Source organism: Filicampus tigris, chromosome 16 (assembly GCF_054856515.1).
Source record: "Filicampus tigris isolate MCC_2025a chromosome 16, RoL_Ftig_1.0, whole genome shotgun sequence".
Lineage (NCBI taxonomy): Eukaryota > Metazoa > Chordata > Actinopteri > Syngnathiformes > Syngnathidae > Filicampus > Filicampus tigris.
This window is the reverse complement of record NC_141232.1, coordinates 10,621,304-10,645,721: the sequence shown is the minus strand read 5'-3', so window position 1 is coordinate 10,645,721 and position 24,418 is coordinate 10,621,304. Positions and strand designations below refer to the sequence as shown.

At 40.4% G+C, this 24,418-nt stretch overlaps 1 protein-coding gene across 4 annotated transcripts in view; it reads left to right on the top strand.

The window, feature by feature from the left end:
• The first annotated feature begins 78 nt into the window (after nt 1-78).
• prkcbb (protein kinase C, beta b) overlaps nt 79-24,418 on the top strand; it is a 76,392-nt gene continuing 52,052 nt past the window's right edge. For 3 of the 4 annotated variants that reach the window (XR_015089991.1, XM_086054724.1, XM_086054723.1), the window contains exons 1-3: nt 79-538; nt 2,687-2,718; nt 21,880-21,962. Coding sequence is in view for 3 of the 4 variants with exons in the window: in XM_086054724.1 (XP_085910850.1) it covers nt 360-538; nt 2,687-2,718; nt 21,880-21,962 (294 nt within the window). In the remaining variant the exon portion in view is untranslated. The remainder of the gene's footprint in view (nt 539-2,686; nt 2,719-21,879; nt 21,963-24,418) is intronic. The other variant, XM_086054722.1, reaches the window with a different exon arrangement.

Sequence of the window (24,418 nt, the reverse complement as noted above, 5' to 3'; positions counted from 1 at the left end):
CTCTCTCTCTCTCTCTCTCTCTCTCTCTCTCTCTCGCTCTCGCTCTCGCTCTCTCTCTCTCTCTCTCTCTCTCTCTCTCTCACGTGCGCGCGCCCGTCGTACCCGCGCTGGGAGGCAAATGAGGAAGCAGCTTTGCAGCGACTTGCAGGCTCGTCACCTCCACTCAACATTGAAATCGGCAGCAGGTTCACGGTGTCGCTCTTTCATTTGCTGCTCTCTGACCGCCACAAACAAACCAACCAAGAAGACTTTTTACTTATTTTTTTTTTTTTTAAACGCACCTGTTTGCATTATTTTTGATTGGCGCAAACTTGCGGTGGCAGTTTAAAGTTAAAACTCAGGTAGTTGTTGTTTGGAGCATGGCTGACAGTGCGGCGGCAAACAGCGACGGCGAGGACGGACCCCGACAGCCCATGAGGGGCTTCGCTCGCCAAGGAGCCCTGCGTCAGAAGAACGTTCACGAAGTGAAGGACCACAAATTCATCGCGCGCTTCTTCAAGCAGCCCACCTTCTGCAGCCACTGCACCGACTTCATCTGGTGAGCACAGCTGCCTCTGATTAATCAGCGGACTTAAATGAAGTGTTATTTGAGTGGGGGAGAGCAGTACTGTGTTCGTGCGATGTAACCATGCATGTCAGTCAGTTGAAGTTTACCGACTGCATGACTAAAAGAAAGGATGTGCATGCATGGTTGCAACTTGCAGGGTGTTCCCAAAATAAACACCGAATTCCATTATAGCCGTGCACTTGTTGATGCCCAGGGACATCTGCCAAGTGTGTGCAGCTGCAGCCACAGAAAGAAATGATTGCTAATAGAGAATCGATTTCATCATTCATACCAAGCTAAAGTCCATGTATACTAGTGCCATCTTTATCGTTGTGGTTGAAGGCAGTATAGCAGAAAAAAATGGAACTAGTAATTGACAGTCGTTCTACTAGTGAACCCTAGCCGTCTTATTAGGGTGTTAAATTGTCTTACTATAAAGCGTGTACTAGTACATGGACAATACATTTCTGCACACTAGTCAGACAACATGTTACTAACGTGAAGCGAATTCATCTTGGTCTACAGTACAGTAGATGTTAACTAGTAGAATTTTACATTACTGGTAGTGCTGGTAGCACATTTATCAACTAGTGTACCGTTTTGCTTCTCTAGTAACATTTAGGTTGTCGGCCTACTAGCAGGGATGAGTTTGTACAGGTAACCCACGGTACAGTCCATACCTCCAGTTTTTTTTAGTATTGTGCTGAATAATATAACTTATTTTATTAGAGGTTAACTGTTATTCAAACACAACTCTCGAATGGTAAAGTGCTTCTTATTCCTTGACTAGTTGTGTAGATGTGACGTGACAATACAATAGTATAAAATATCAACAGTATAGCTAAAAACAAAATGTAAACAAAAACACAATTTATTTAACAGTTGGATTAAGTATGAGTCGATTCACCACTCTGCAGGCACAACCAATTGCCCCACACTTAATCCAACTACAACACTTGTGTTGGAATTAAAATGTGATTTGAAATGGGCACAAACACAAAATTACAAGAAATTAAAGGTAATTATCTGGGTTATTTATGAAATACAGTAGACCCCAGTATATTATCAGGTCTACCTACTAGTATGCCAAAGTTGTCCTACTATTATTGATGACAAAGTGCGTGGACCTTAAGATGGATATCCAAGAGGAGGAGGCAAGTAGTCCGTGACACATGCCTACTAGTTAGGCCTAATAGTGTTACTAGTTGTCGCTGTCCTGTGAAAAACGCATAATTCCAATTTTGGATTTTTTTTTTGGAATGTTCACGTTAATGTGATGTCTGTGACACGGGAACCCCATTCACGTAAAGGTGGAAAAAAAAAAGGGGTTTTCACAGGACTGTGACGAAGTGCGGCATAGTAGTTTACTAGCAAGGTTAAATTGCGTGCTACTAGGGCCAAAGTGACACGAATAATGAAAAAAAAACATTGCTACTAGTGGTGAGACAGTCATTCTACTAGTTCACCTTAGTCCTATCGTGCGCTGAATTGTCTTACCATTTGAGGACAAAGTGTAGGCTACTAGTCCGAGGACCGCGGCTTTTTATATGCGGACCTTGTGTGATGAATCACAGACAGAGAATGGACTGCGAAAATACTACAGCAATTTTATGAAAACAAACAAGTATTCAACTGCTGACACAACTTCATCCTTCGTTTTCTCCCCCCCGCCCCCCGATTGTTTCGATGTTCTCAACCCACCAGGGTTGCACTCAAGTTATTAAATTAATTTCTATCTCTAGTTTGTCCTGATTTGCCACATTTATTTTTAGCTTTGTTGTGTGTTACTGTACTCCCAGAACTACAATCAAGCAATCCTCATGATGATGGCTTTTTAATTTGATAATGGACATATGACCCAGAAGAAGCGTGGCTTTGTGCACGGTTGTAAACCATTATTCTCTTCTGATCCGTCTGTCTGTCTGTCTATCGTCTATCTATCTGTATACTCCCTGTATGTCGATCCATCAGTGTGATGAGCAAGAACAATGCGAGTCCTAAGTGATTGCACACATCCGGGGAGATCATTTATTTGTAGCAACAAAACAAAAATGAACACACACGATTGTATGCGAAGTGCCTGGACAATCTTCTAACCTGTTCCTTGTGTGTGTGTGTGTGTGTGTCTTCTCTTCACAGGGGTTTTGGCAAGCAGGGATTCCAATGTCAAGGTAGGAGACCTGTGAGATCCTAATGTTGATAGCCTCACAGAAACACTTGCTCGATGAGAGATGAGTAAGGAAGAAGTGTGTGCAAACAGTATGTTGGTGGAGGCACAAGTCTGGAAGTGGAGGCTGGACTTGATTATTGAGTCACACAGAGCATCAAACAGTAGGTGTAGGTCAAATGATGTGTAGGGATTGAACAGATGCAATGCTAGTTTCACCACTTGACAACAGAGGCACTTTGTCTGCTATTGATCTCCACAAAAACATGCTTCCAACATGCTTTAAAGTTAGAGTGAGATTTTAGCTTCCATTAATTTTTTTAGAGTAACTTTTAGTGTTGTTGCATGGTATTTACCCTGCTAAAAAAAACAGCATGGTTTTGTTGTGTTTGTGTGCTGGTGAGGCCAGCAAGACCAGCACGAAAACACAACAACCATGTTGGTGTTTTCTAGGGGGTTTTTTTGTTTTTTTTTTTCTTAGCAGGGTAGTTTTTAAAGTTGTTCACAGCCCAATATTGTTCAGGACAGCAAAACATCTGAGGTCAAGCTGCTCAGATTTGTAAAATAGTCAAACTAAACTATTATTGCCTGCACTGTTTACTCGGGCTGGGTGATATGGCCATAAAATAAAAGCTCATATTTTTTATTCCTGCAAAAATCATATTGCAAATCTAAATCGATTTTTCTCACCCTTCACTTATAGAACAAGCAAATGAAAATGGCATTATTCATAACAGGTTTTCTTCTGGGATCCGCTTTATTTTTCCTGATATCATTTTTTCCCCCGCCAAAAACTTGCATCAAGCTCCACACAAATGACAGTAATGCAAGTCGTTTATTTGCTGATAAGATGAAAATAAGTATTTCCCTTTGGAAAAAAATGGCATACCATGTAAACATAATAGTTGACAATGTTTAAGTATTTTTTGATTGGTAAAGTTTGCATCAAACTGAGCCACCAGGCCGCATGGCTCGACTGGTCTATATGTCTTTCAAGGTGAGGCATAGAGGCATTTGCGGCCTAGTGGTGTATGTACCTCGGGTCGAAAGTTTTTCGGGTCGCCCAATCACTGCTGTTGCAACGTATGAATCGATACCATATTTACAGAAATGTTTAGTGCAATTGACCCGGTGTTCGCCTTCCACCTTGCTCCTTTCTCGTCATATGGTGAACAATGGGAAAAGACAAATTACCTCAAATGAATCGATAAATCGAGAAGTATTTATACAAACAAGATTTTTAATTTTCTTTCAGTCCTCCCTCTTGCTCTCATCAACTCTTGTCTCGACAACACCTTCACTTTGTGGCTCTTATGATCGCAAATGATGAACACAAGGACATGCGAAGCTGACAATATGTATTTGGTCGCGTCTGATGTTTTTTTTTTTTGTTTTTTTTTTTAAAAGTATGTATATATATATATATTTATATTTATTTATTTATTTTTAATCATCAACTGGAGGTATTCAAGGATTTTCACGTCTCCTAGCAACAGTGGAACACAACTGCCTATATGCCGTAAGATGGAAGAAGTGCTGTTCAGTACAGCGGTGTGGTAGCTGATAATTAGCCCGGGTGAATATGTGGTGCGTCAATTGTGTCCTTTAGGAATGCATCCGCTGCACTGCGGGGGGGTCCTTGCTTGGGAAGGAAGGCAGTGTTGTCGTAGGTGGAGGGGTAACTGGGAATTATACTGAAGATTGGGATGGAAGGAGAAAAAAAAATGATGTCCTCAAATATACTAAACTGTAAGAAAAAAAAGTATTGATACATACACTGGATGACTGGGCCTAGTTCCCTTTGAATCTCAATTCTTCATTTTATGAAGATATTAGACACATCTATGCATGCCGATAACTTGAGAACGGACCTTTTGAAAGCAAAGTCTTTCTCTATAGAGAAAGGTGCTATAAAAGCTAGACTTATTCCCAATGTTCCTTTTTTGGAGGTGTGCCTATCTACATATTCATTCTGCACCATCCTCATTTCCTCATGTGTGTACATGCGCTATAGGTTATTGTCCCAGCTTTTTACATCTTGGGAAAGAAGGGAGTTTAAAACTTCGACAATTTGGGTTGCAAGTTGTGTGAGCGTGTGTGTTGTGGTCTTGGTAGGTGATGTAGATGAGAAGATGGTCCCAGTCCCCTCATGAGTTTTGCCATTAACTCTCGCTCGGATCGGATCAGATTAAATGTGTTCGCACGCGCTAGGGTTTGTTTGTTAAAATGAACTCTCGTGCAGTTTGGACTGATGCAATTCCTTTCCAACCCCAGTGAGCATCGGTAAGCGGATCAAGATCGCTTGAAGAGGTCTGTCTAGGTTAGCTTGGGAATGAACTGTTGCGCCAGTTGAATCCTTTCAGATGGAATGTGAATGCTGCATGGACCGAAGGCATTGACTAGACATTATGAGGAAATAAAGACGTTACAGGACAATATTTGCAATCTGCCGTCTCATTGCCGGCATATCTGTTTGTGCAATAGAGGAACTCTCTCAAAGATCATTTTTGATTGGGTACTTGTGCTTTAATGTTAAAGATTCCAGTGTGAATGCTACATGTGAGATACAGTAGTCACCACATACTGTATCATTTCTTTGATCGCGACCAGAGAGCCATACTATAAGTGTGAACACAGCTGGTAAATTGTGCCATGCATCAACCCACTTGATTCACAAACGACCCCAAACTAGGTTTTGTATCATGTGTCCACTGTTGATGATTCTCTTTCTTTGTATTGTTGCTACTGTAAACAAGTAGCTGACATGCCTGCAATGTGCATTTGGGACAGAGTGTGAGAATGTGGCCCTCCTCCTCAATTTATGTTTCAGACAGAGCAAAATTGGAGGGATTTGATTGCCCGTTGGTTTCTTTATTAAGGGAAAGAGTGAGGTTCATTCAGAGGCTCCTCTGAGAAATAGAACCACTGACAACAATGCTTGTCGGCTCGAAAAGTAACATTACCTTTGACACAGCCGCTGCCCTCAGCTGTGTTGCAAAATCCCACACTACTTGTGTCCATATAGTAAAGAATGCCCACACGATCTAGACAGATATCGCATACAAGATTCTCTCTTTACTAATATAGCTTAATTTTGATGAACACTTAGATAGACATTCATTTGCATGTGCTTTATTACAAAGTGTGAGAACATATGGAGTGACTGCATGCTTTGATTGGTTATGTGTGCGTGTGTTTTAACATGTGTAATTTAAAATGACTGTTAACAATGAGTTTCAGTGTTTAACAGGCGTCGAGTGTCCTCCACTATTCCTACCCTGAATTAATGGACAAATGTTCCCTTTTGAGAGCTTAAGAGGGACTGATGTGTGTGTCAGGGTTTTTTTTTTTTTTTGTGAGGGGGGTTGGAAAGAGTCACAGAGATAGAGAAAGAGCTAAAATAGAATAAAAGGTAATTACATTTTTTATTTAAAAAATTAACTGTTTTAACAATATTAAGGGTTGTAAACATCTACAAAATGAGTTAACCACTGATAGTATTGTATGTAATTGAAAAAAACAAAGAAACACTCTTTCTTAAAAGTCAAATGGTGTGATTCATCTAATTTTGTAGCATTTTTAAATGTCACACAAGTCTAAAACAAAGTTAATACCAGGCGAAATGAATGTTAAAAACGTATCTGCCTTTCTTACCAATTGACAACACACACATGGTTAGCCTCATGAGATTGCTTCAGTCGTTTTTGAACGTTTTTAGGATTACAAAAAAAAATGTTTTTAGAAATGGGTATTTTTATGTGATTTGGTAACGGTAAGTTAAAAATGACTTGCGCAATTGTGCAATTTGACTAACGATAACCTGCATTGATAATGGACAACATTAAGTAATATTCAGTGTAACCTTGTTGAGGCTGGTCATTCTTTTGAGGAAAAAGGCCGCAAAAAGCCAAAGAATAAACAAAACGCGCCTAGAGGTGGTCAAAATCCAAACTGTATGTCTTCAGGGAGCGTTCGACATTAGCAGTTCCTCTCTGGAAGGCAAACACCCTAACCCGTGAAAATCACAATGGGAAGATGGATAATAAACCAAATGGTATAGGAAGCAGATGAAATGGAAATGAAATTCAGAGGATCAAAAGACATGTAATATGTCCTCTGAGAGCAGGAAAAAAGTGCTTTTTTTTTTCTCTATGGCTTTTGAAACGAAACACATGCAGTAGTGTATATCCTGAGGTATATTAGAGTACAATGCTGGAAAAAGCAGAGAATGCTTCAACTGAGGATAAATACATCACATACGTACGATTTCCATAATGTATTCAGCGCACTGCATTACATTTGAAAAGTAATCCCTTCACAGTGTAACATAACATGCTGCATTTTTGGACGAATACTGGCTCGTTTGTGGGGATGTTCTTGGAAATCTTTCCGTGTGAGTGAAGCGGGTGGTTTCTGCAATCTGACAATTACGCAGTGTCTTGACAAAAATAGAGCAAGTCCAGCGAGGCAGCTGGTGTGAAATGAGTGAGAAAGGTACATGCTGCAATGACACTTGAGCCGGAGTTGGTGGACGAGATTTTTTTCTTTTTTTTTTTTTTTTTTTTTTTTTTTCTGGCAGAGGAGATAATGGACAGGCAAGAAGTGGTATAGAAATGAGGCGAAACGAGAGGATATAAATGATGTGGGAGTGGAGATGCACTTAAAACAAGCCTATAAATGCGTTCTTTGCTTCAGCTATTAGCGCCTTTAGGACGATTTTTTTTTTTTTCCCTTTCATTTTTTTGTATTTATTTTCAAAGTTCTGTTTCTACTTCTTTCCGACTAAGGGTGTCTTTGAAGTTTAATCACCTGTCTCCCGTGTTTGCCGTTAACCACGGAGCAGCTGGCGGGCACGGTGCCCACACTTCCTGTGGATTCTTAAAATATGTCTTCACGAGCCCGTTCGGGTTCAAATGACTAAGTGAACATTTGCAAACAGTCGGTGTCTATCGGTGGCGCCTCTCACATCTCAGGTGCTTCTACAGTTCCAACCTGCGTGGGCGCCGGGTCTAAAAACAAGCCTCCTACGCTCACAAACATGTGCGTCGATGAGTTCCCAAGGCAAAGGGGAGCGGATAGGTTCTCTTTTGTTTTCCTCTTCTCCGTTTACCCAGATTGTGTTTTTGAGCTACCGTCTTCTCCCTCTGCGATTGCTTCCGCTTCTCCTGCGCCTCAATCTTTAACTTCTCAATCTTGCTCCCCAGCCTCCTTCCTTCTCTGCTTTGGCTCCCCCTCTTCCTTCTCCATCTCACACTGCATCTCCCCCTCTTTCTCTCTTGTGGCGTTGGAAGCTGTGGGCTTTGCTGATTTTATAAATAGCCTAAGTGTTCCACTGAGAGCAACACCAAATGGGATAGATGGATGGATGCCTGGCTGGTTGGTTTTATGGAGGAGTGGGGACCGAGCGTGTAGGTGTGAAGAGAAAATGGAGGGAGAACCAGGAGCATTCGAAAGCTTCAACGGTGGACCACATGACAGAAAACACATTTGGGAAGATCAATTGTGTTCTTGAGATCCGCATGACCCCCCCAGGATGAAGCACAATAGAAATAGTTTTTTAGGGCTTTCCCAACCTGATATGCTTCAATATGTTGTCAAGATGTCATAAAAATACAAAAGCTTTCTGTTACCTTCATCAAAGTGTTTCTATATTCATAGCCGCTTGTTTTATTTTTTTCATCGATTGCAGAATTAGAATTAGATTGCAGATCCGGGGGGTATTTTATCACATTTTAAAATTCGTAGGCCAAGTATGTATTTTTTGGACAAAGTCGATCCATATGCAGGACCTGGCTAGCTATGAAGGTAAACCGTTTTGGTGCTGAGCCAAATTAGAATTGTTCTACCAAGTCTGCACTCTCTCTAATTTGTTGTGCTGTCATGCTTCACATTTGTGCCAAATTACAGAAGCTCTTACTTGATTTAGTTTCTTTGATTGATGGTTTTAAACTCCTTTTTTTTTTTGCCGGGGACGGGAGTGGGTGTCACTCAGAGATGGACTTGCTGTTATGCTTCATGTTATTGTCCTGCTGAATAATTGAGCTTGAGGGCACAAACTGATGGCCCAACATTCGGCCGCAGGATTTTCAGGTAATCACAGTAAGTCGTCCAGGTCCTGACGTAGCAAAGCAGACCCAGACCACTACCTCGATCCTCCTTGGGCATGGTGTACTTTTTGATCAAATGCTGTGTTACTTTTAAGGCGGAAGTTACGGGTCGCACACCTTGCCAAAAAGATCAACTTTCATCTTGTCAGTCTTTGGTCTCATCAAGATATTGTTTGGAAAATGTTAAGACATGCATTTCTTTTCTTTTTTCTCAACAGTGCGTTTTGCCTTGCTGTACAAATTGAACCCTTTCACCAGATTTATTTTCAACATGTTCAAAAGTTCATATTAAGCAATTCGACTGCATAGAATTTTCCAGCCCTGCACCAACTGAACACGAGCCTCACTATTAAAATCCATTGATTTTTTTTTTTTTTTTTTCCCCCGTCATGCCCCGCATGGCTTTTCACCTAAAATAACCTCGCAATAAACCTGTTATTCACATTTAAAGCACTTTTGCACATAATGTAAGTCTTAATTTGAATATTGATTCTGCTGGGATGGAATATACATGTGTAAGGGTAGGTAAATATTGTTCTAGGTTCTTATTATAGTCAGTTTCTTTTCCTCTTTTGTGCTCTGTTCGACTTTTGAAGATTGTGTCCAACCAGCATCTTCACACATTCAAAGTTCTGACTCACAGTGACTCTGAACAAACTTAAATATGCTCTGCTTGAATATTAACTTAAATATTACTGTTAGGCCACACACAATTGGATGTTGTTGTTCTTCACAACCACAGAAATAATCAAATTTGTTTTTTAAATGCGTCTAACAACTGCTAGAACAATGTCGATTTTTGTGGTTGCCGAAACAGAATTAGATTATTTCCAGCCAGTCACTCTACACTAACGACCACCGTTTCCTCCAGTAACGTCTTCCTCTTTTAAATTTCAGTGTAGGGCGTCCTCTTGTTTTTCGATGTGAGTAAGTACCTTGACACATTTTGATACTGTACATGCGTGTATTTATTACAGGAAGGGGTTGTGAGTCACTCACCTTTTGTGCGACTTTATTCAATAATGACCTTAATGTTTTTTCATCAGCAATGTGTGTCCATTGCATGGTTTTATGTGTTTTGTTATTTTGTCTAATTAGACATTTCCGCGGGGTTCAAGTTATTCGTCTTTGATCTAGATTCACACATCTAAAGACTGGTCACCGCATGGGTGCATGCTTATCTTCCTCAGGGCTTACTTGCTGCTGACATTTGTGGCAATTGTTCACCCGTTGCTAGGGTGACACCTCAGAGACATGATGGGGTGCATCAGACAACCGATGTAGGTCAAGCCTGTTTCGGGTGCTACACAGCAACACATAATTAAAGACTGGACATGAACTATGCTGTCGGTGTGTTTACTCTTGGTACTGTCAGACCGAGAACAAAAACTAGAGTGAGATCTTGTTCTAGGAAGGATTTTGAGTGTGGTCCGTCACTGTCAAAGTTTCTGGGTTTGAATCTCGCCTTGGTCCATTCCGTGTGGAGTTCTCGTTCTTGCATGCGTTCACTCTTGAGCTGATGTTTCCTCTGACATTTCAAAACATCCATGTTATGTTAATTGAAGACTCACAGTCATAGAGGTGCAATAATTAATCGATGATTCGACAGATGTCACTGGCTGTGCCACCTTTGGCAGTAATACCTGAAAACATATCAAGCCTTTGCAATGATGATGATGATGAGTGTTTTTGCAGCATTTCATTTGGATTTAAGTCTGGACTTTGACTCCTTGAATTTTAGAGCGCTTGAGTTTGAGGTCGCAAACTGATAGTCAGAGCTTTGCCTGTCGGAATTTTGGGTAAACGGCAGAATTCATCGTTTCATTAATCTTAGCCAGTCGTCCAGGTCCCGAGGTAACTAAGCAGCCCCAGACCATTGCCATGTCTTACTGCTGGCATTATGTTCTTTTGATCCAATGCAGTGTTATTTTTACTACTGATATGTAGGTCCACATACCTTCAAGAAAAAGTCAAACTTTCCACAGAATATTTCTCTAGAAGTGTTGAGGATCATAATGACGTCTTGAGCAAACAAGATGTAAGTACGTAAGACAAGCATTTGTGTACTTTTCTCCCAGCAGTGGTTTTTCGCCTTGGATGCCATTTTTGCCTTGTGTTTTTCTTATAGTTGAGTCATGAAGACTGACCTTAAATGAGGCTAGTGAGGTTTGCAGTTTTTTGGATGTTGTTCTGTTCTTTTATGACCTCTGAGATGAGTTGTTTTTGCGGCTCTTGGAATAATTGCTCCTGATCGACCACTCCTGGGAAGGTTTACCATGCTTTCCAGTTTGGTCCATTTGTGAATAATCACTCTCACTGCGATTCCTTGGAAATAACAATAATAATGCAAATCGCTTTATTTATCATTTGTTGTTGAATTTATTTGGATTGTGGCATGATGCATTTCTTTTTGCGATCTTGTAGTTTGCTTCACTTTCATTCTAGTGATTTCTTGATGAACAAATCTGGTGGTAATCAAACTTGAAATTGAGCTTAGCTTTCCACAAATTGTGGTTAATCACAGTTACTCTCACAGTTACTATCGTGGTTACTTTTCCCACATAGGACCACAAAGATTTGTATTTTTTTTCCTGTCAATCAGTGAATTATCATTCAGAAACTGTATTTTGTATTCACCTGGGTTTTCTTTGTGAGTCATTAAAATTGGTGTGATGAACCGAAACATTTATGTGTGACAAATACGGACAACATTCTGAAATCAGGATGGTTCACTGCACTGTATAAACACATCAGTCTTGTCCAAATTGCCATTACCTTTTCCCATGATGAATCTGCAGTGTTGCCAAACCGACTGCAGTTTTTTGGGACGTGCATCACTTACTGTACTTTCATACTGATGTGAAATTTGAACTATTTCCTTCATGTTTTGTCAGTTCAAGTTTTAGGTGTTTGTTAGTCTGATGGAGAGCAGCTAACTATGTCACTGTTGCTCCTGAGACGCTTTAACTCTTTCAGAGACAGATGGTAACCTAGCAACAGGGGCAGAGAACAGTCATCCTGGACCCGTTTTTTTTTTTTTTTTTTTTTTTTCCATCTCTGCCTCTTTTTGCCTTTCTGCTTGTGCCGTTGCCCCGCATGGCGTCCGGTACCAAATCAACTTCTTTGGTTCTTTTGTTCACTAGTTCATGTGGATATATTTTGAGAAGCAGCAAAACAGTTGAAAGTGTCAGTTTCATTGAATGTGGACCATTTTCAACCAATGATTTTGAATGAAATCTCTTAAGAAAATCCCCACTTTTTTCTCACTCGTGCTTCGGTGACCACCTTATGCTGTCCACTTTTTTTCAAGCGATATGGTGTGCGATTTATGAGCGTGCACAACTGCACGTTAAAAGACCAGCACACAGACAGACGGCATTGGTCCGTTGCCAAGCATTGAGCGAATTGTTGTAGACGTTGTCCTGCTTTGCCAAGCTGCAGCACACATTACTGTATACAGTAGACACACAAACACAAGAGCGCTCACACTCCTGTATTTCCCGTTCGCAGTGTTTATTTTTTCAACGTACAATTGTTTGTTTTGTATTGATTGTCTTATGACAACAACAAAAAAATCCTTCAAAAACATGAATATTATTTTCCCGGTGTTTGTGAGAATGAACTGGGTACCTGCACCAAGTATTTTAGTTCCTTATAAATGAGTGTCAGGAAAATGTATTATAGATTAATACAGTTCTGCATTACTACAAATTACAACTCAAAAGATAACACTGAGAACCACTCAATTAAAACAGAGCATTATTCCACTTTGTTGATGCCAGTCTTGTTTTGAAATTGATTTCATTGTGCAGGTTGACCTAATGTGGTGGCCGATGATTACGCCACTTTCGAGTTGCCAACACTGAAAAATGGTGGCAATTTCGGGTGTTATGAGGTTAATGTTTGAATGACGATGTAATTTCGAGCAGGATATTTATAAAGATTATACAAGAAAATACAATAGAAATAGAATGTATCATCCTTGAAAGATGTTCAACGGTGGTCAGGTGAGCCAATTTTGAAGAAAAAAAGTAAAAATGGACTTCATCTATGGCAGACATTAATAATTTCATAAAGGAATCCAGATGATTGTCAGTTTGTGAATGGCAAAGATGCAAACCAATCCCAAGCTTAGCCATATCCGTCAAACTTTAACACACATTATGGATACACAGTTCTATCTTTTATGGTCGATTTGGAGAGTTTTCATATCACACCTATGGTTTGGATTCCATTATTGAATCGCTAGCAAATAGTTTTTAGTTTGTTACTTAGGATTCAGACCCGTTTCTGCAGCTGTCTTCTACATCTCCAAATTCCCATCCCTCTGTTCCTTTCCCTCTCACATCTCTCTCTCTCGCTCTGTCCATCAACACTTTATACCATTTCACTCCGGTTTAATGAGGGCCTCAATAAATTAGATAAAACTGCATAGGGGGATTATCGCTCTTATCTTTGGCAAATGACAAGCCACCAGTGGTATTGTCAGATACTTTACTCTTTGAATTAATATTCTTTCCAATCCTCACTTTTAATTTTGTTCCCGCGTTGCTCAAAACAGCAGGTAGAGTTTTGCGGGGGAGTAAAGTGACAAAGTGGCAGTTGCCAGGCAAGTGTGAGGGAGGAGGGCAGGAGAGTGGTCCAAAGTTGATATACAGTATAAGAGGAGTGTGTGCCTGTGGGTGGGTGGGAGTGTGTGTTTTCAGATGGACATGTTCAATAACTGGCTGTTCAGGTCACACTGTGGAGGCTGGAGTACTGCTGGTTTAAGAGGAAACTAAGAGCCCTCCATAGTCACACAAACAGAAGGAGAGCGGAAAGCCTGATCTGATGCAGTGTCTCTTCTCAAATTGTGTGTGTGTGTGTGTGTGTGTGTGGGGGGGGGGGGTTATTAAACAAATGTATCACGGTTAACCCTAATTTAACAGTATGACATATTGCTAAGAAATGTATATGTTTAAAAAAAAAAAAAGATCAGAGTCTTTGTTCATGTTTACATATTATCATACTGTATCATATACTGTATGCATAGATAAATGATATACATGTGATTAGCTAAAGAAAAGAAATTTTAGCGAGTTCGGGGTCAAACCATGTTATCAACCCTTGGTTCCGCTAGTTATCGCAGCATACGCAGGGAGCCTGCTTACCCGTTTTCCGGGTTTGGTCACGTGACGTTCAGTGTGTATGTGATTTCTGGGTTTTCTGTCAATGTTCAGGGACCAAAGGAAAAAAAAAACTCATGAAGCCTTTCAGGTGTATTGCTCTTCTGCGCCATTGCACAAAAATGATTAAAAACAAAGTAATTCCGATGTAATCTGAAGTTGGGCATTATGGTTCAACAGTATCTAATGTAGATGAATGATTGTTCTCTAATCAGTGCATGGATGGGAAATCCACTCTTAAAGTAGGTCCCTTACTCTTTATATTCGGACTAGAATCCAGACTTTGAACCTAGTCAATACATTAGAACTCAAGTCTGCCTGTAAAAAGTGGTCAATTATATGTGGATGCTTGAATTGAATTAAATGCTCATTTTTTATTATTATTCAATTATTGTTATTATTATTCAAATCCCAACCCTACAATTAAACTATGGTCATCACATTGCAGGATGTGTAGCACCACAGTGAGTGAGCTTGAAAGGGAGATGGTGGAGATGGAGTCAATGAAAGTTGCTGAATGAGATGGAGACGGAAGGAATGAATGAGGGTGGAGGTGTTGGCTCGAGCACGTAAAACCAACTTGTGCCAACATTCTTTCCACGTCTTGAGCGGAGCTCAAACTGAAATGGAACAGACAGAAAATAGGATTTGTATGTCCTCTAAAAATAAAGGATTTTACAGATTAACTCCTTCACCGCCAGACATTTTCAGACCCTCTTTTACCCTAATGTAATAAAAATTGAGAAAAAAATATAAATAAATTCCTGGGATTGAATGGCTGGACTGTGAAAAGACGTGTAAATTCGTCATTGGCAGTGAATGAGTTAATTGCTTGGAATACAGTATTCTAGTCACTGATATTCACAGAGCAAGAAAAGTTCTAATCTAATTTTGATGGAAAGCCAAGTACTAATCTTTAAACTGAGCTATCATCTCAATATTAAGTCACCCATTAAGTTATTTTTGTTGAATTGATGCCCTTTCTTGCTGTGGAATCTCTAACATTGCATAGTTTACAGTGGTTTAACCAAATCAACTACCTCGGGATTAATTGCTACTCTCACTCAATTAGACAGCATTGTACCAGCGTATTGTGATGCTAAAAGAGATGCTTTAACAACCGCATGTCCTGGAAGGGGAAAAAATAAACAATTCACAGCAAGGTCAATTTGGAGCGCAATATGAAAGTGTTCCGTAGTCATGAAATGCTTTCGTCAAAGCAAGACAAAACTCTTTGGAAACCCTCAAAGACTTGCAGTGGAAGATGGTGCGTTTGCCATTGATTTTGTTTTGTTTATTTACGGTTGTTGCGTTTCCTATGATCACCGCCGAGCAGAGGTCGCAGTTGGCCTGCCAAGTGGAGTCCTCTGTGATTTTCCCTTGAAGAGGCTTTAATAACAAAAAAGATGAGAGCTGTGGTGTCAGAGGATGGGATGGAAGGATGAAGAGAAGATTGGTGGATTCAAGTGAGGGAGGGAAAGAGGAGGCATGATAGGGGTGTGCTGACTCACTCTGACCCTTCTCCCATCTTCACAAGCATTGTGGGTATTTATATTGTAGCGTAGGCTGTTCAACCCCCTTATATAAGCCCGTACAGACACACGCACACACAGACCCAGGGAGAATAGTGTGTTTTGTTTGGACTATTGACTTTCTACCTCCTGTTTATCACCTTGCTCCTTGTCCGCTTGTATCAATGTCTTCCCACCTTGCTCACCAGGGTGTTTTTCCTCAGCGAGACAGTCAGAAGAGCAAAAAATAGGAGCAGCAGTCTGTCTCATCTCTTCACTCGCTTTCTTAAAACGCTGCCAGCACTGCTCGCCTGTAGCCATGGATAAGATGTGGTGGAGACCGTCACGTTCGGGTGCTAGCCACAAGTTGAAGCAATCATGTTGTCCCATTGCTTTACTGTATGATCTATTCCTGGTTGTGTTTTGAAGCCATTTTTTGGGCTCAAGTCCTCCTTATACAGTGGGATCGCACACTTTTCACCAAAAAACACCATAGACTGGATTGTAAACTTCTGATAAAAATGTATATATTGTGTAGTGAACCACCACCTATTCACAAATTTACCTATTTACATTTTTTTTTCTGTGGAAGTTATCTTGAACTTTTTACTGTAAAACTCATCACTTGCTTTTTTTTTTTTACTGGATTATTCTTGATTTCTGAAATCTAAAACTTACTTAAAGACCTTTGCTGCATGTGTTGGCGCCCAAGGTTATAATAGCCGTTGCTACCATCATTTATACGATTTGTTGTTATATGTTGCTGATAGAAACTAATGTATGGCCCAACTGTGGTTAACAAAACAACATTTCCAGCGAGTCTGAATTCAAACGGCTAAGCAGCTGTGGTTGTACTGTACAATCCATACTGTAGCTATATGAGCTGGTGTGTTTTGCATTGACGTGACATCTAAATCTGGGCCATCACTGGGTTCCATGTCATTGCATCTCCCTCTTTCACATGTACACACACACCCCCCCCCACACACACACACACACACACATTCTGGCAGCTCATTAGTGGAAAATGCTGTGCAACATTGGTGTTCTGCCAACATTTCAGAAAGAGAATATATGAGAACTGTGGAGCAGAGTACAGACGATAGAAAGAAAAGAGAAAATAAATACGATGGGGGCTTTGGAAAGAGGAAACAATGAAAGATGAAAAACTGTTGGGAAAAAAAAAAATCTACATAGCTGCAATTAAAACAGAAAGCGCGATCTGATGGAAGAGTTCTAAAGCTTAATTCATATTGGCCAAGCAATCACACAGTCACCCCCCCATTTTATTTTATTTACATCAAAAATATTTTTAAATAATAGGGATTATGAGAGAAGTTGTGCTTAATGCTGACGGTTGAGTTAATCGGGGCGCTTGGTTGAAAGAGCTGTTGTGTGTTAGTGGTTTGTACAGAGAGCAAAAGATGTTTTTGTCTTCATAGCTCTGTTCGCTCTGAGCACAACAGGACTTTAATATTGATTGACAAGCCAGGAATTATGTAATGATATAAAGTGAATATTGATGAGGGCTGTGCAACTCGAGACACTTCACAGAAATATGGCTGGGGGAAAAAACAACCCAGTTGTTATATTGTGAAGGATTTGTGCATGAAGAGTGGTGCAGTCAGTTTCAAAGTACCATGAAAATGTTTTCTTCCCTTGCCTGAATTGCCCTTTATAAGCAAATCCAAACGCAAACAATTATAGAAATGAAAAACCGAAAACCGCTTTGATCTTCCAGTAAAGGAGTGCGATCAATATCGTGCTGCCTTATTGTAAAAAGCTTCATTTATCCTGCTTATTGGAAGCTGTCAGGGAAACACGATGCACCCTGCTGGCTGAGAAACCATTTAGAACGCCAGTTACAGCCAGCAAGGTAACATTGTTGGAGTGCTACAGGTACATCGCATGGCTGCTTGCCTCTGCAGTGACCTGGTTAAATCCGATTGGATCATCAGGTTGCCACACTGATCCTTCCCCATAATGGGATGTAAGAGCTCGTTGTTTTGATTGGAAACAAATTAAACAATGCTAACAAAGACCACAAAAAAAAAAAAAGATAAATCTCTTGGCTTGGCTCCGATGTAAAGACCTTGCGTAACTGCACTGTCCCCTCAAAATAACACAACACACAGCCCTTAATGTCTAAACCGCTGGCAACAAAAGTGATTACACCCCGAAGTGAAACTGTCCAAATTGGGCCCAATTAGCCATCTTCACTTCCCGGTGTCTTGTGACTTGTTAGTGTTGCAAGGTCTCAGGTATGAAGAGATTTGTTAAATTTGATGTTACCATGCTCACATTTTTCTCACACTGGTCACTGGAAGTTAATCTTTGCCCTTCATTGCAAACGATTGATTGGTGTGCTACATAAAACGGCCAAAGCTACAGTGCAAGAAGATTGCCAACACCTTCAAACTAATAATATTGACACTTTGAGTCGGCACCGAGCACAAATACACAAAGAGGTGTACTGTTTTTTGTTTTATTTTAGTATTTGTTTGAATGTGCATGCAGGAGTTGGTCACCTCCAATTCAACAATGGCAGACCACAGGGCTTCTATTATGTTTGTGCTTATCATGCTTCTCCAGCAAAGTGTGCATTTTTCTTATGCTAATATGTGCAACGGAGTCCTGTGATTTAATTATCCAAATTCTAAACACATGCCAGTGCTACAACAAGTGGTTTTCAAAAGGCTGTTTTGGATAAGAACCGAGGGGACAAGCAGTTAGTGCAGAAAGAAATGACGAGTGTTCGGAATGTGCTAATTACTTTCTGTACTACTGGCATGAAATGAATGCAGGTAAATAGAGATAGATTTTACACGAATGACTCGGTACACTTCTATATTCGGTATCAGCATAAACATGAAGGTTGTAAAAGTTATCTGCATAGCATGCATTGTTGGAGTAAGTTGACTTACAAGAATTAATTACCTATAAGACACTTATCAAGATAAACAACTGTTTCAAGTCGAGTGCGCTACATTTTGTCAGTCTTTGTATTTTTGCCTTTAATAGGTCAAAGTATTGCAAAACAGTCAAAATGAAACATATATTTGTGGCTACTAGTTTGTTCTTTAAATATGTGTGTTTCTCATGACTATTTGATGTAAATGATGAATAATGAAGGCACAGTGGCAGTGTGCCCAGAGTCGGACTGAGGTCAGAGGTGGAGGTCTCCGTGGGGTCAGGAAGTCACATTATTCAGGAGCATAATGTGTCTGTCTTCCTGTAAACACATGCTTGTATATTATTAATTCTGTTTCATGCACATTTGCGAAGCAAATTGAAAATTCCTAGTTTTCATTTGAATTGCCATTTGCATTTAAACTGCAGAACAGTATGTACTTTTTTTTTTTTTTTGGACAAAAGCAAAATGTGCCCGCTCTGAGTCTGTGTTATTGCATATTTATATAATGCGATTTTGTTTGTTTTGGCCCAAGGGTCATCGCATAGTGTGCCGTTCTATTTTTGCAATACGATCTGTGTTTTGGTAAAGGATTTGGCAGAAGTGGTACTCCAAAAGAGCAGTTGCCTTGAAGCAATATGTGCGTACGGCTCTCTCCATTTCCCTCCCCTACCTCCTTGCCTCCTTCCACCCTCGCTTTGTGTATTCAATCCGCGATATGACTGGGATGAGTGGGTGGTCTGATACGTGTGTTGTATCATATCAGTGAGGGGGAGGTGTGACCAAAGAGGAGGATATTGCGTGGGAGTCAAGCACCATTGAGGTGCACATGACTGTGTGCGTGCGCATGTGTGTGTGATGGAGTGAGATGAAGAAAAGACTTCGCTTTAATGATATTCTCTCATCAGTGCGGGTTTGGCATCAGTCTCTGGATTCCTGAACAGCTGAGATTCATTTGTTATATGCGGTGTCATTCCGAAGCCATTATTGAGATGATTGGGTGAAATCACAAACTAAATCACTATTTAAAACTGTTCCAAACGGTGTCCCTAATTGAGAGGGTTCATCCTGAAAGCACTTTTGGATGCAACTCTGCCCCTTCTCTATTAACACTTGTACTTACAGTATCAAAAGGCCTTGGCATTAATACTGTTTGTGTGGTTGTGTGTCATATGAGCAGTGGTGGGTGGAATATCCCAAAATTGTTCTGCCACTTTAGAAAATGGCTCAGTAAAAAGTAGACCTCCAAATAATTACACTGAAAAAAAAATGGCGTTGAATTTATCCATCCATCCATCCATTATCGATACCGCTTATCCTCACAAGGGTCGCGGGCGTACTGGAGCGTCTCCCAGCTGTCTTCGGGCAGTAGGCGGGGGACACCCTGAATTGGTCGCCAGCCAATCGCAGGGCATGCAAAGACAAACATCCGCACACACACATCACACCTAGGGGCAATTTAGAGAGTCCAATCAACTTACCATGCATGTTTTTGGAATGTGGGAGGAAACCGGAGTACCCGGAGAAAACCCACGCAGGTACGGGGAGAACATGCAAACTCCACACAGGGAGGCCGGAGCCACGATGGAACCCACAACCTCTGAACTGTGAGGGGGACGTGCTAACCAGTCGACCACCCGTGTTGAATTTACTGAATTTTATTTCGAGTGTTTGCATAAAATAAACGCATTTGGATCTAGGTATGTTTTTTTTTTCTTCTGAATTAAGATCATGAACATCAAATACACAAAAATATAGAACATTAATGTGCAGCTTCAGATATATAGTTGCACATAAAGGTAGCAAGCGGAACGTACAGCAGTTCAACGTAACCGGAGAAATGTAGTTTGTTAACAAAAATACTCAACTTGAATGAAAAAAAGTCTGTCTCTGACAACTCAAATGTATCCAAAAAGTAAATGTAGTGTGTTACTAGCACTCTCTGAGTACGTGCTTATTTTTAGCACAACCCCCCTCGTCACGCCTGCCAGTAAATGTGACATTGATCGGTTTGATGGGATGGCAGCTGTGCATCGAGGCATTCGTGCGTTTGTGCACCGCTAGCTATTGTCAACCCATCCACACTTGGAAGAATTATTTTTGGCTTTGTTTTACTTTCAAACCTACATGACATCAAATATATTCTTTGTTAATAGCGTCTTCTGATAGCAAGTCATTTTGTTGCATAAGTGGAGTGACATTACACGTTCTATTGCATTGTAGCCGTGTGTAAGAAGCACTTATCCAGAGTGGCTGACAATGGTTCGGTGGTGCAGGACTGACAGTAAGAGTGTGTGGGTGTTAATAAGACAGAACCTTCTGTACATTTCCCACTGGAAGCATTTTAATAAGTGAGGTACATGGCAGATTTAACAGCATCACGCATCGTCACTCTTATTGTCGAGTCTCCTCCTGAGCATCGTATTCAGCAAGGGTGTCCAATGTCAGGCCGGCTGGCCACGTTGCGGCCTGACACCCGTTTTTTAGTGAACCAATACTTAAATAAACAAGCTACTATACCACTAATAAATTCATTTAATATAAATCTGTTTTAGATTGATGAAGATGCAAAAAAAATGATTAAATAGAAGAAACATGTTTGATACCTCTTTTTTTCAGACAGATACAGTAGCATTACGAGAATTAACTCTTTCAGTACTCACCGATACTAAGTATCGATACCCTTAGGACTTTTGATACATACATTGTCATTTAAACTGCCAAACTGTCGCAGTATAGTGCCAACTACTGCCAAGGAGGACTTGCTCAATGTCGGATTTTTTATTTTATTTTTATTTTTTTGCTTCAGTATCTGTGGCTGGTATCGGCAGCCACGACAATCACCCGATACCTTATCATGAGGCCGATATGTCCATACTTACTCATCCTTATAATAGAATAGCAACTTTTCTAGTAATAATACCCCTGTGAATAAAGGGGATTCAGTTTCAGAAACAAAAAATGGTTTGCTCTGCTCTACGTTCTGTGTCACGGTGCGATTTGTGAACACATTAAAAATGCTGAAAAAATGACAAATGTGGTCATTCGTGGTATATTGCAATGTAAATTTGCAAATTATATGTTCATTTTAATTCTATAAGATCTTTAAACATACTAAATATACCGCTAATTATACAATGGTGGAAAAAGATTTGAAATGCTTTATCTTGCCCTCATTGTTGTGTTTTTCATGGTATTGCCGTTATTTTGTGCGTGATGTTGTCCATTGGGTTGGATTATTGAAAACCTCTGCCTTGTTCAAGTGAGGTGCCCAAACAAACAAGGAGTTCATGACAGCCTTGCTGTCCCCTTTCCCACTCTCAAGGCAGTGATTGCTTCCATCAGTGATAGTAGGTCAGAGAATAGACCATAACTCAGACCCCCTCACCTTGCTTAATTATTTTGTGCCAAACAAATAGCATCCTATTTCATGAAACGGATTCACTGAAGAGCTCTTCTTTCTCCCCACAGTGTGCTGTTTCGTGGTGCACAAACGTTGCCATGAGTTTGTCACGTTCTCCTGCCCAGGAGCTGATAAGGGTCCAGCTTCAGATGTGAGTATGACTCCCAAACATGCGTGAGTGTGAATTTGCACAGAAGGACATACAATGTGTCGGCTACTGGACGGTTCACACACTTGGGCCATGTGCACCTGAGTGTGAAAGACTTGAAAAGCTTTTTTTTTTTTTTTCTTTGCATGTTGGCCTTTCATCCACAGGCAAGCTGAAAAGTAAGATTTTAAAAAAAAAAAAACGGCAATGACTTGAGACTTTAAAAAATTCCATCTTCAGATGGGACTTTTTTTTTTTTTTTTTTTTTTCAAACCGTGCACTTTTCTCATTTTTAACCTTGATTTAAGTACAGTATAGTATGTTATTACAAGATTTTATTTCGTGCAATGAGTCATATGGTGCATGAAACAACATGCATTTATGTAGTCACTGTGCATACCAGTGTACATTTATTTTAAACCTGTTTAGAATATGTATGTCTCATCTCCCACTATGGAGGAACCGGGGTGTCAGAATGCACAATTGAGGTGATTGATCTTGCTTTCCCTGGCGTCAGATTGGCTAGGTAGCAAGATGGTTTTTTTTGGTTTTGTTTTTTTAATACACATTACTTTGTGGCCTCAGCCTTTACGATGGTCAGTTTACAGCCCTTAATCAATTCATTCTTGACATACTGAATAATATACACGCAACAAAGACGTGGTGCAATAGTAGCTAGGACTGAATGAGTTGTAAAAAAAATCTAATTGGGATGTTTCTTTTTCCAAAATATTGCAATTGCGATTTAATATGCGATTTTTCATAGTTGATTATTTTTTTCATTATTGGTTTCATAGGTTAAACTTATGCTAAAATAAAGTCAAATTTAAATGAAAAAAATGTATTCAATATATCCAATTTCGTGGGCCCTTTTTGCGGACGGATGTTTTATGTTCCAGCAAGGCTGCACATGAGGCAAGATCCATGAAAAACCTTTGGTACTACTCCTACTTTTGATTAATAGTTTATGACTTGCAAATACCGAGCAACGAGCAAATCTATACTGTGTTGCAAAGCTCTAATGACTTGGATGTGAAATTAAGTTTCATTAGTTCGGGATGTGGATAGATATGATTACACAAAGGTTATGAGACATCTTGTGGGTTGGCGCTCAATAATTCGCTGGGTTTCGCACTTTGTACGACAGTTCATTGTTCCATCAACAAAATGAACCCAGCCAGCTGGCATATTAGATTCTTAATAATGGCCTTCACCTCCTCAACCGCTCTTACAGGAAGTGCTATTAAGTGTTACTTTTATCATGAACTTGTGTAGGCCTTGAAAGAGCTGACAGGTAGCCTCCTTTCTTTGATTTCTATTCTTAAATTGTCGAAAGGCTCTCTAATTTGCGCTTCCGATGGGAACACTATGGCGTTCCCTTCCTTATCTTCAGAGCGCTTTCATCATGTCAACTTCATCCTTTCAAGAACCCAAGGGTCTTTTAATTTCCTTGTCCTCTCCTCCCTCCGGAGGACCCTTCAGTGTGACAAGTACACTTAGTCACCCCCAGAGGAAATGATGAAATGCTGTTCATTATTTGGCTTGTTGTGTATCAATGCTTTTTATAACTGATTGGCATTTATATTGTTTGCGTTGCACGCTTTCGACTATGATAGAACTGTCAATCAGCTACAGAGCACCTGTTTTTTCATTCAATAGATCTTTTTAGTCTGTTTGTATCGGGCACTCTCCCTTCTCTGAATTGCTCGCCAACTGTCATCCGCTCCGCAGTCGCCTCTACCCATTCTATTTAAATGCCAGTCCACCCCGGGGGGTGGTGGGCTGCTCTTAATTACGGGGCCTTACCAGCCCTACGATGTCATTTTCTTAATGAGTTTGTGGACTTATGACCTCAGTTCCAATGCAGAGGTAATCTAGGCTAACTTCACTTTCAACTTGATGCCAATTTAAATGGAGCAGATAGGTAGCCTGCTACTCTGACTATGCAAGGAAAGAGGGAGGTCGAAAATGGAATCATACCGGTCTGTTAAATAGGAAATGAATCCAAACAATCCAACAGAATCCAATTTTGCCCAACAGTTATGTAACAGTGGGGCTAATTTCCTAATAGCCGCCCTCACACCGAGTTTTTCCGCCACTGACTTTGAAAGCTAAGTACGGCGAGGATCCAAAGCCACGTTCAAGCTATGACTGGACTGGACTGCACTGGCTGGCACACTATTCCAAAGCCAAAAGGTAACGAAAGTATCGTTGAGTTTGGTTGTACGCACTTTAGCTAGGAACGTTAGCTTCTAGAAAGCTGAAGTTACATGTGGACATGCCAACCATTGACCAAGCACATAATTGAGTTATGTCACGTGGTCTTTCGGTTGCCATGGTAACGGGCTGCTGCCTGGGTCACATGTCGTAAGTGGTGAATGCCGGGTAATTTAAATAGGCGTGCTTACGGCTGTACGGTAGAGAGAGTCGGGCCGGGTAGCCATATTTTTTGTTGACCG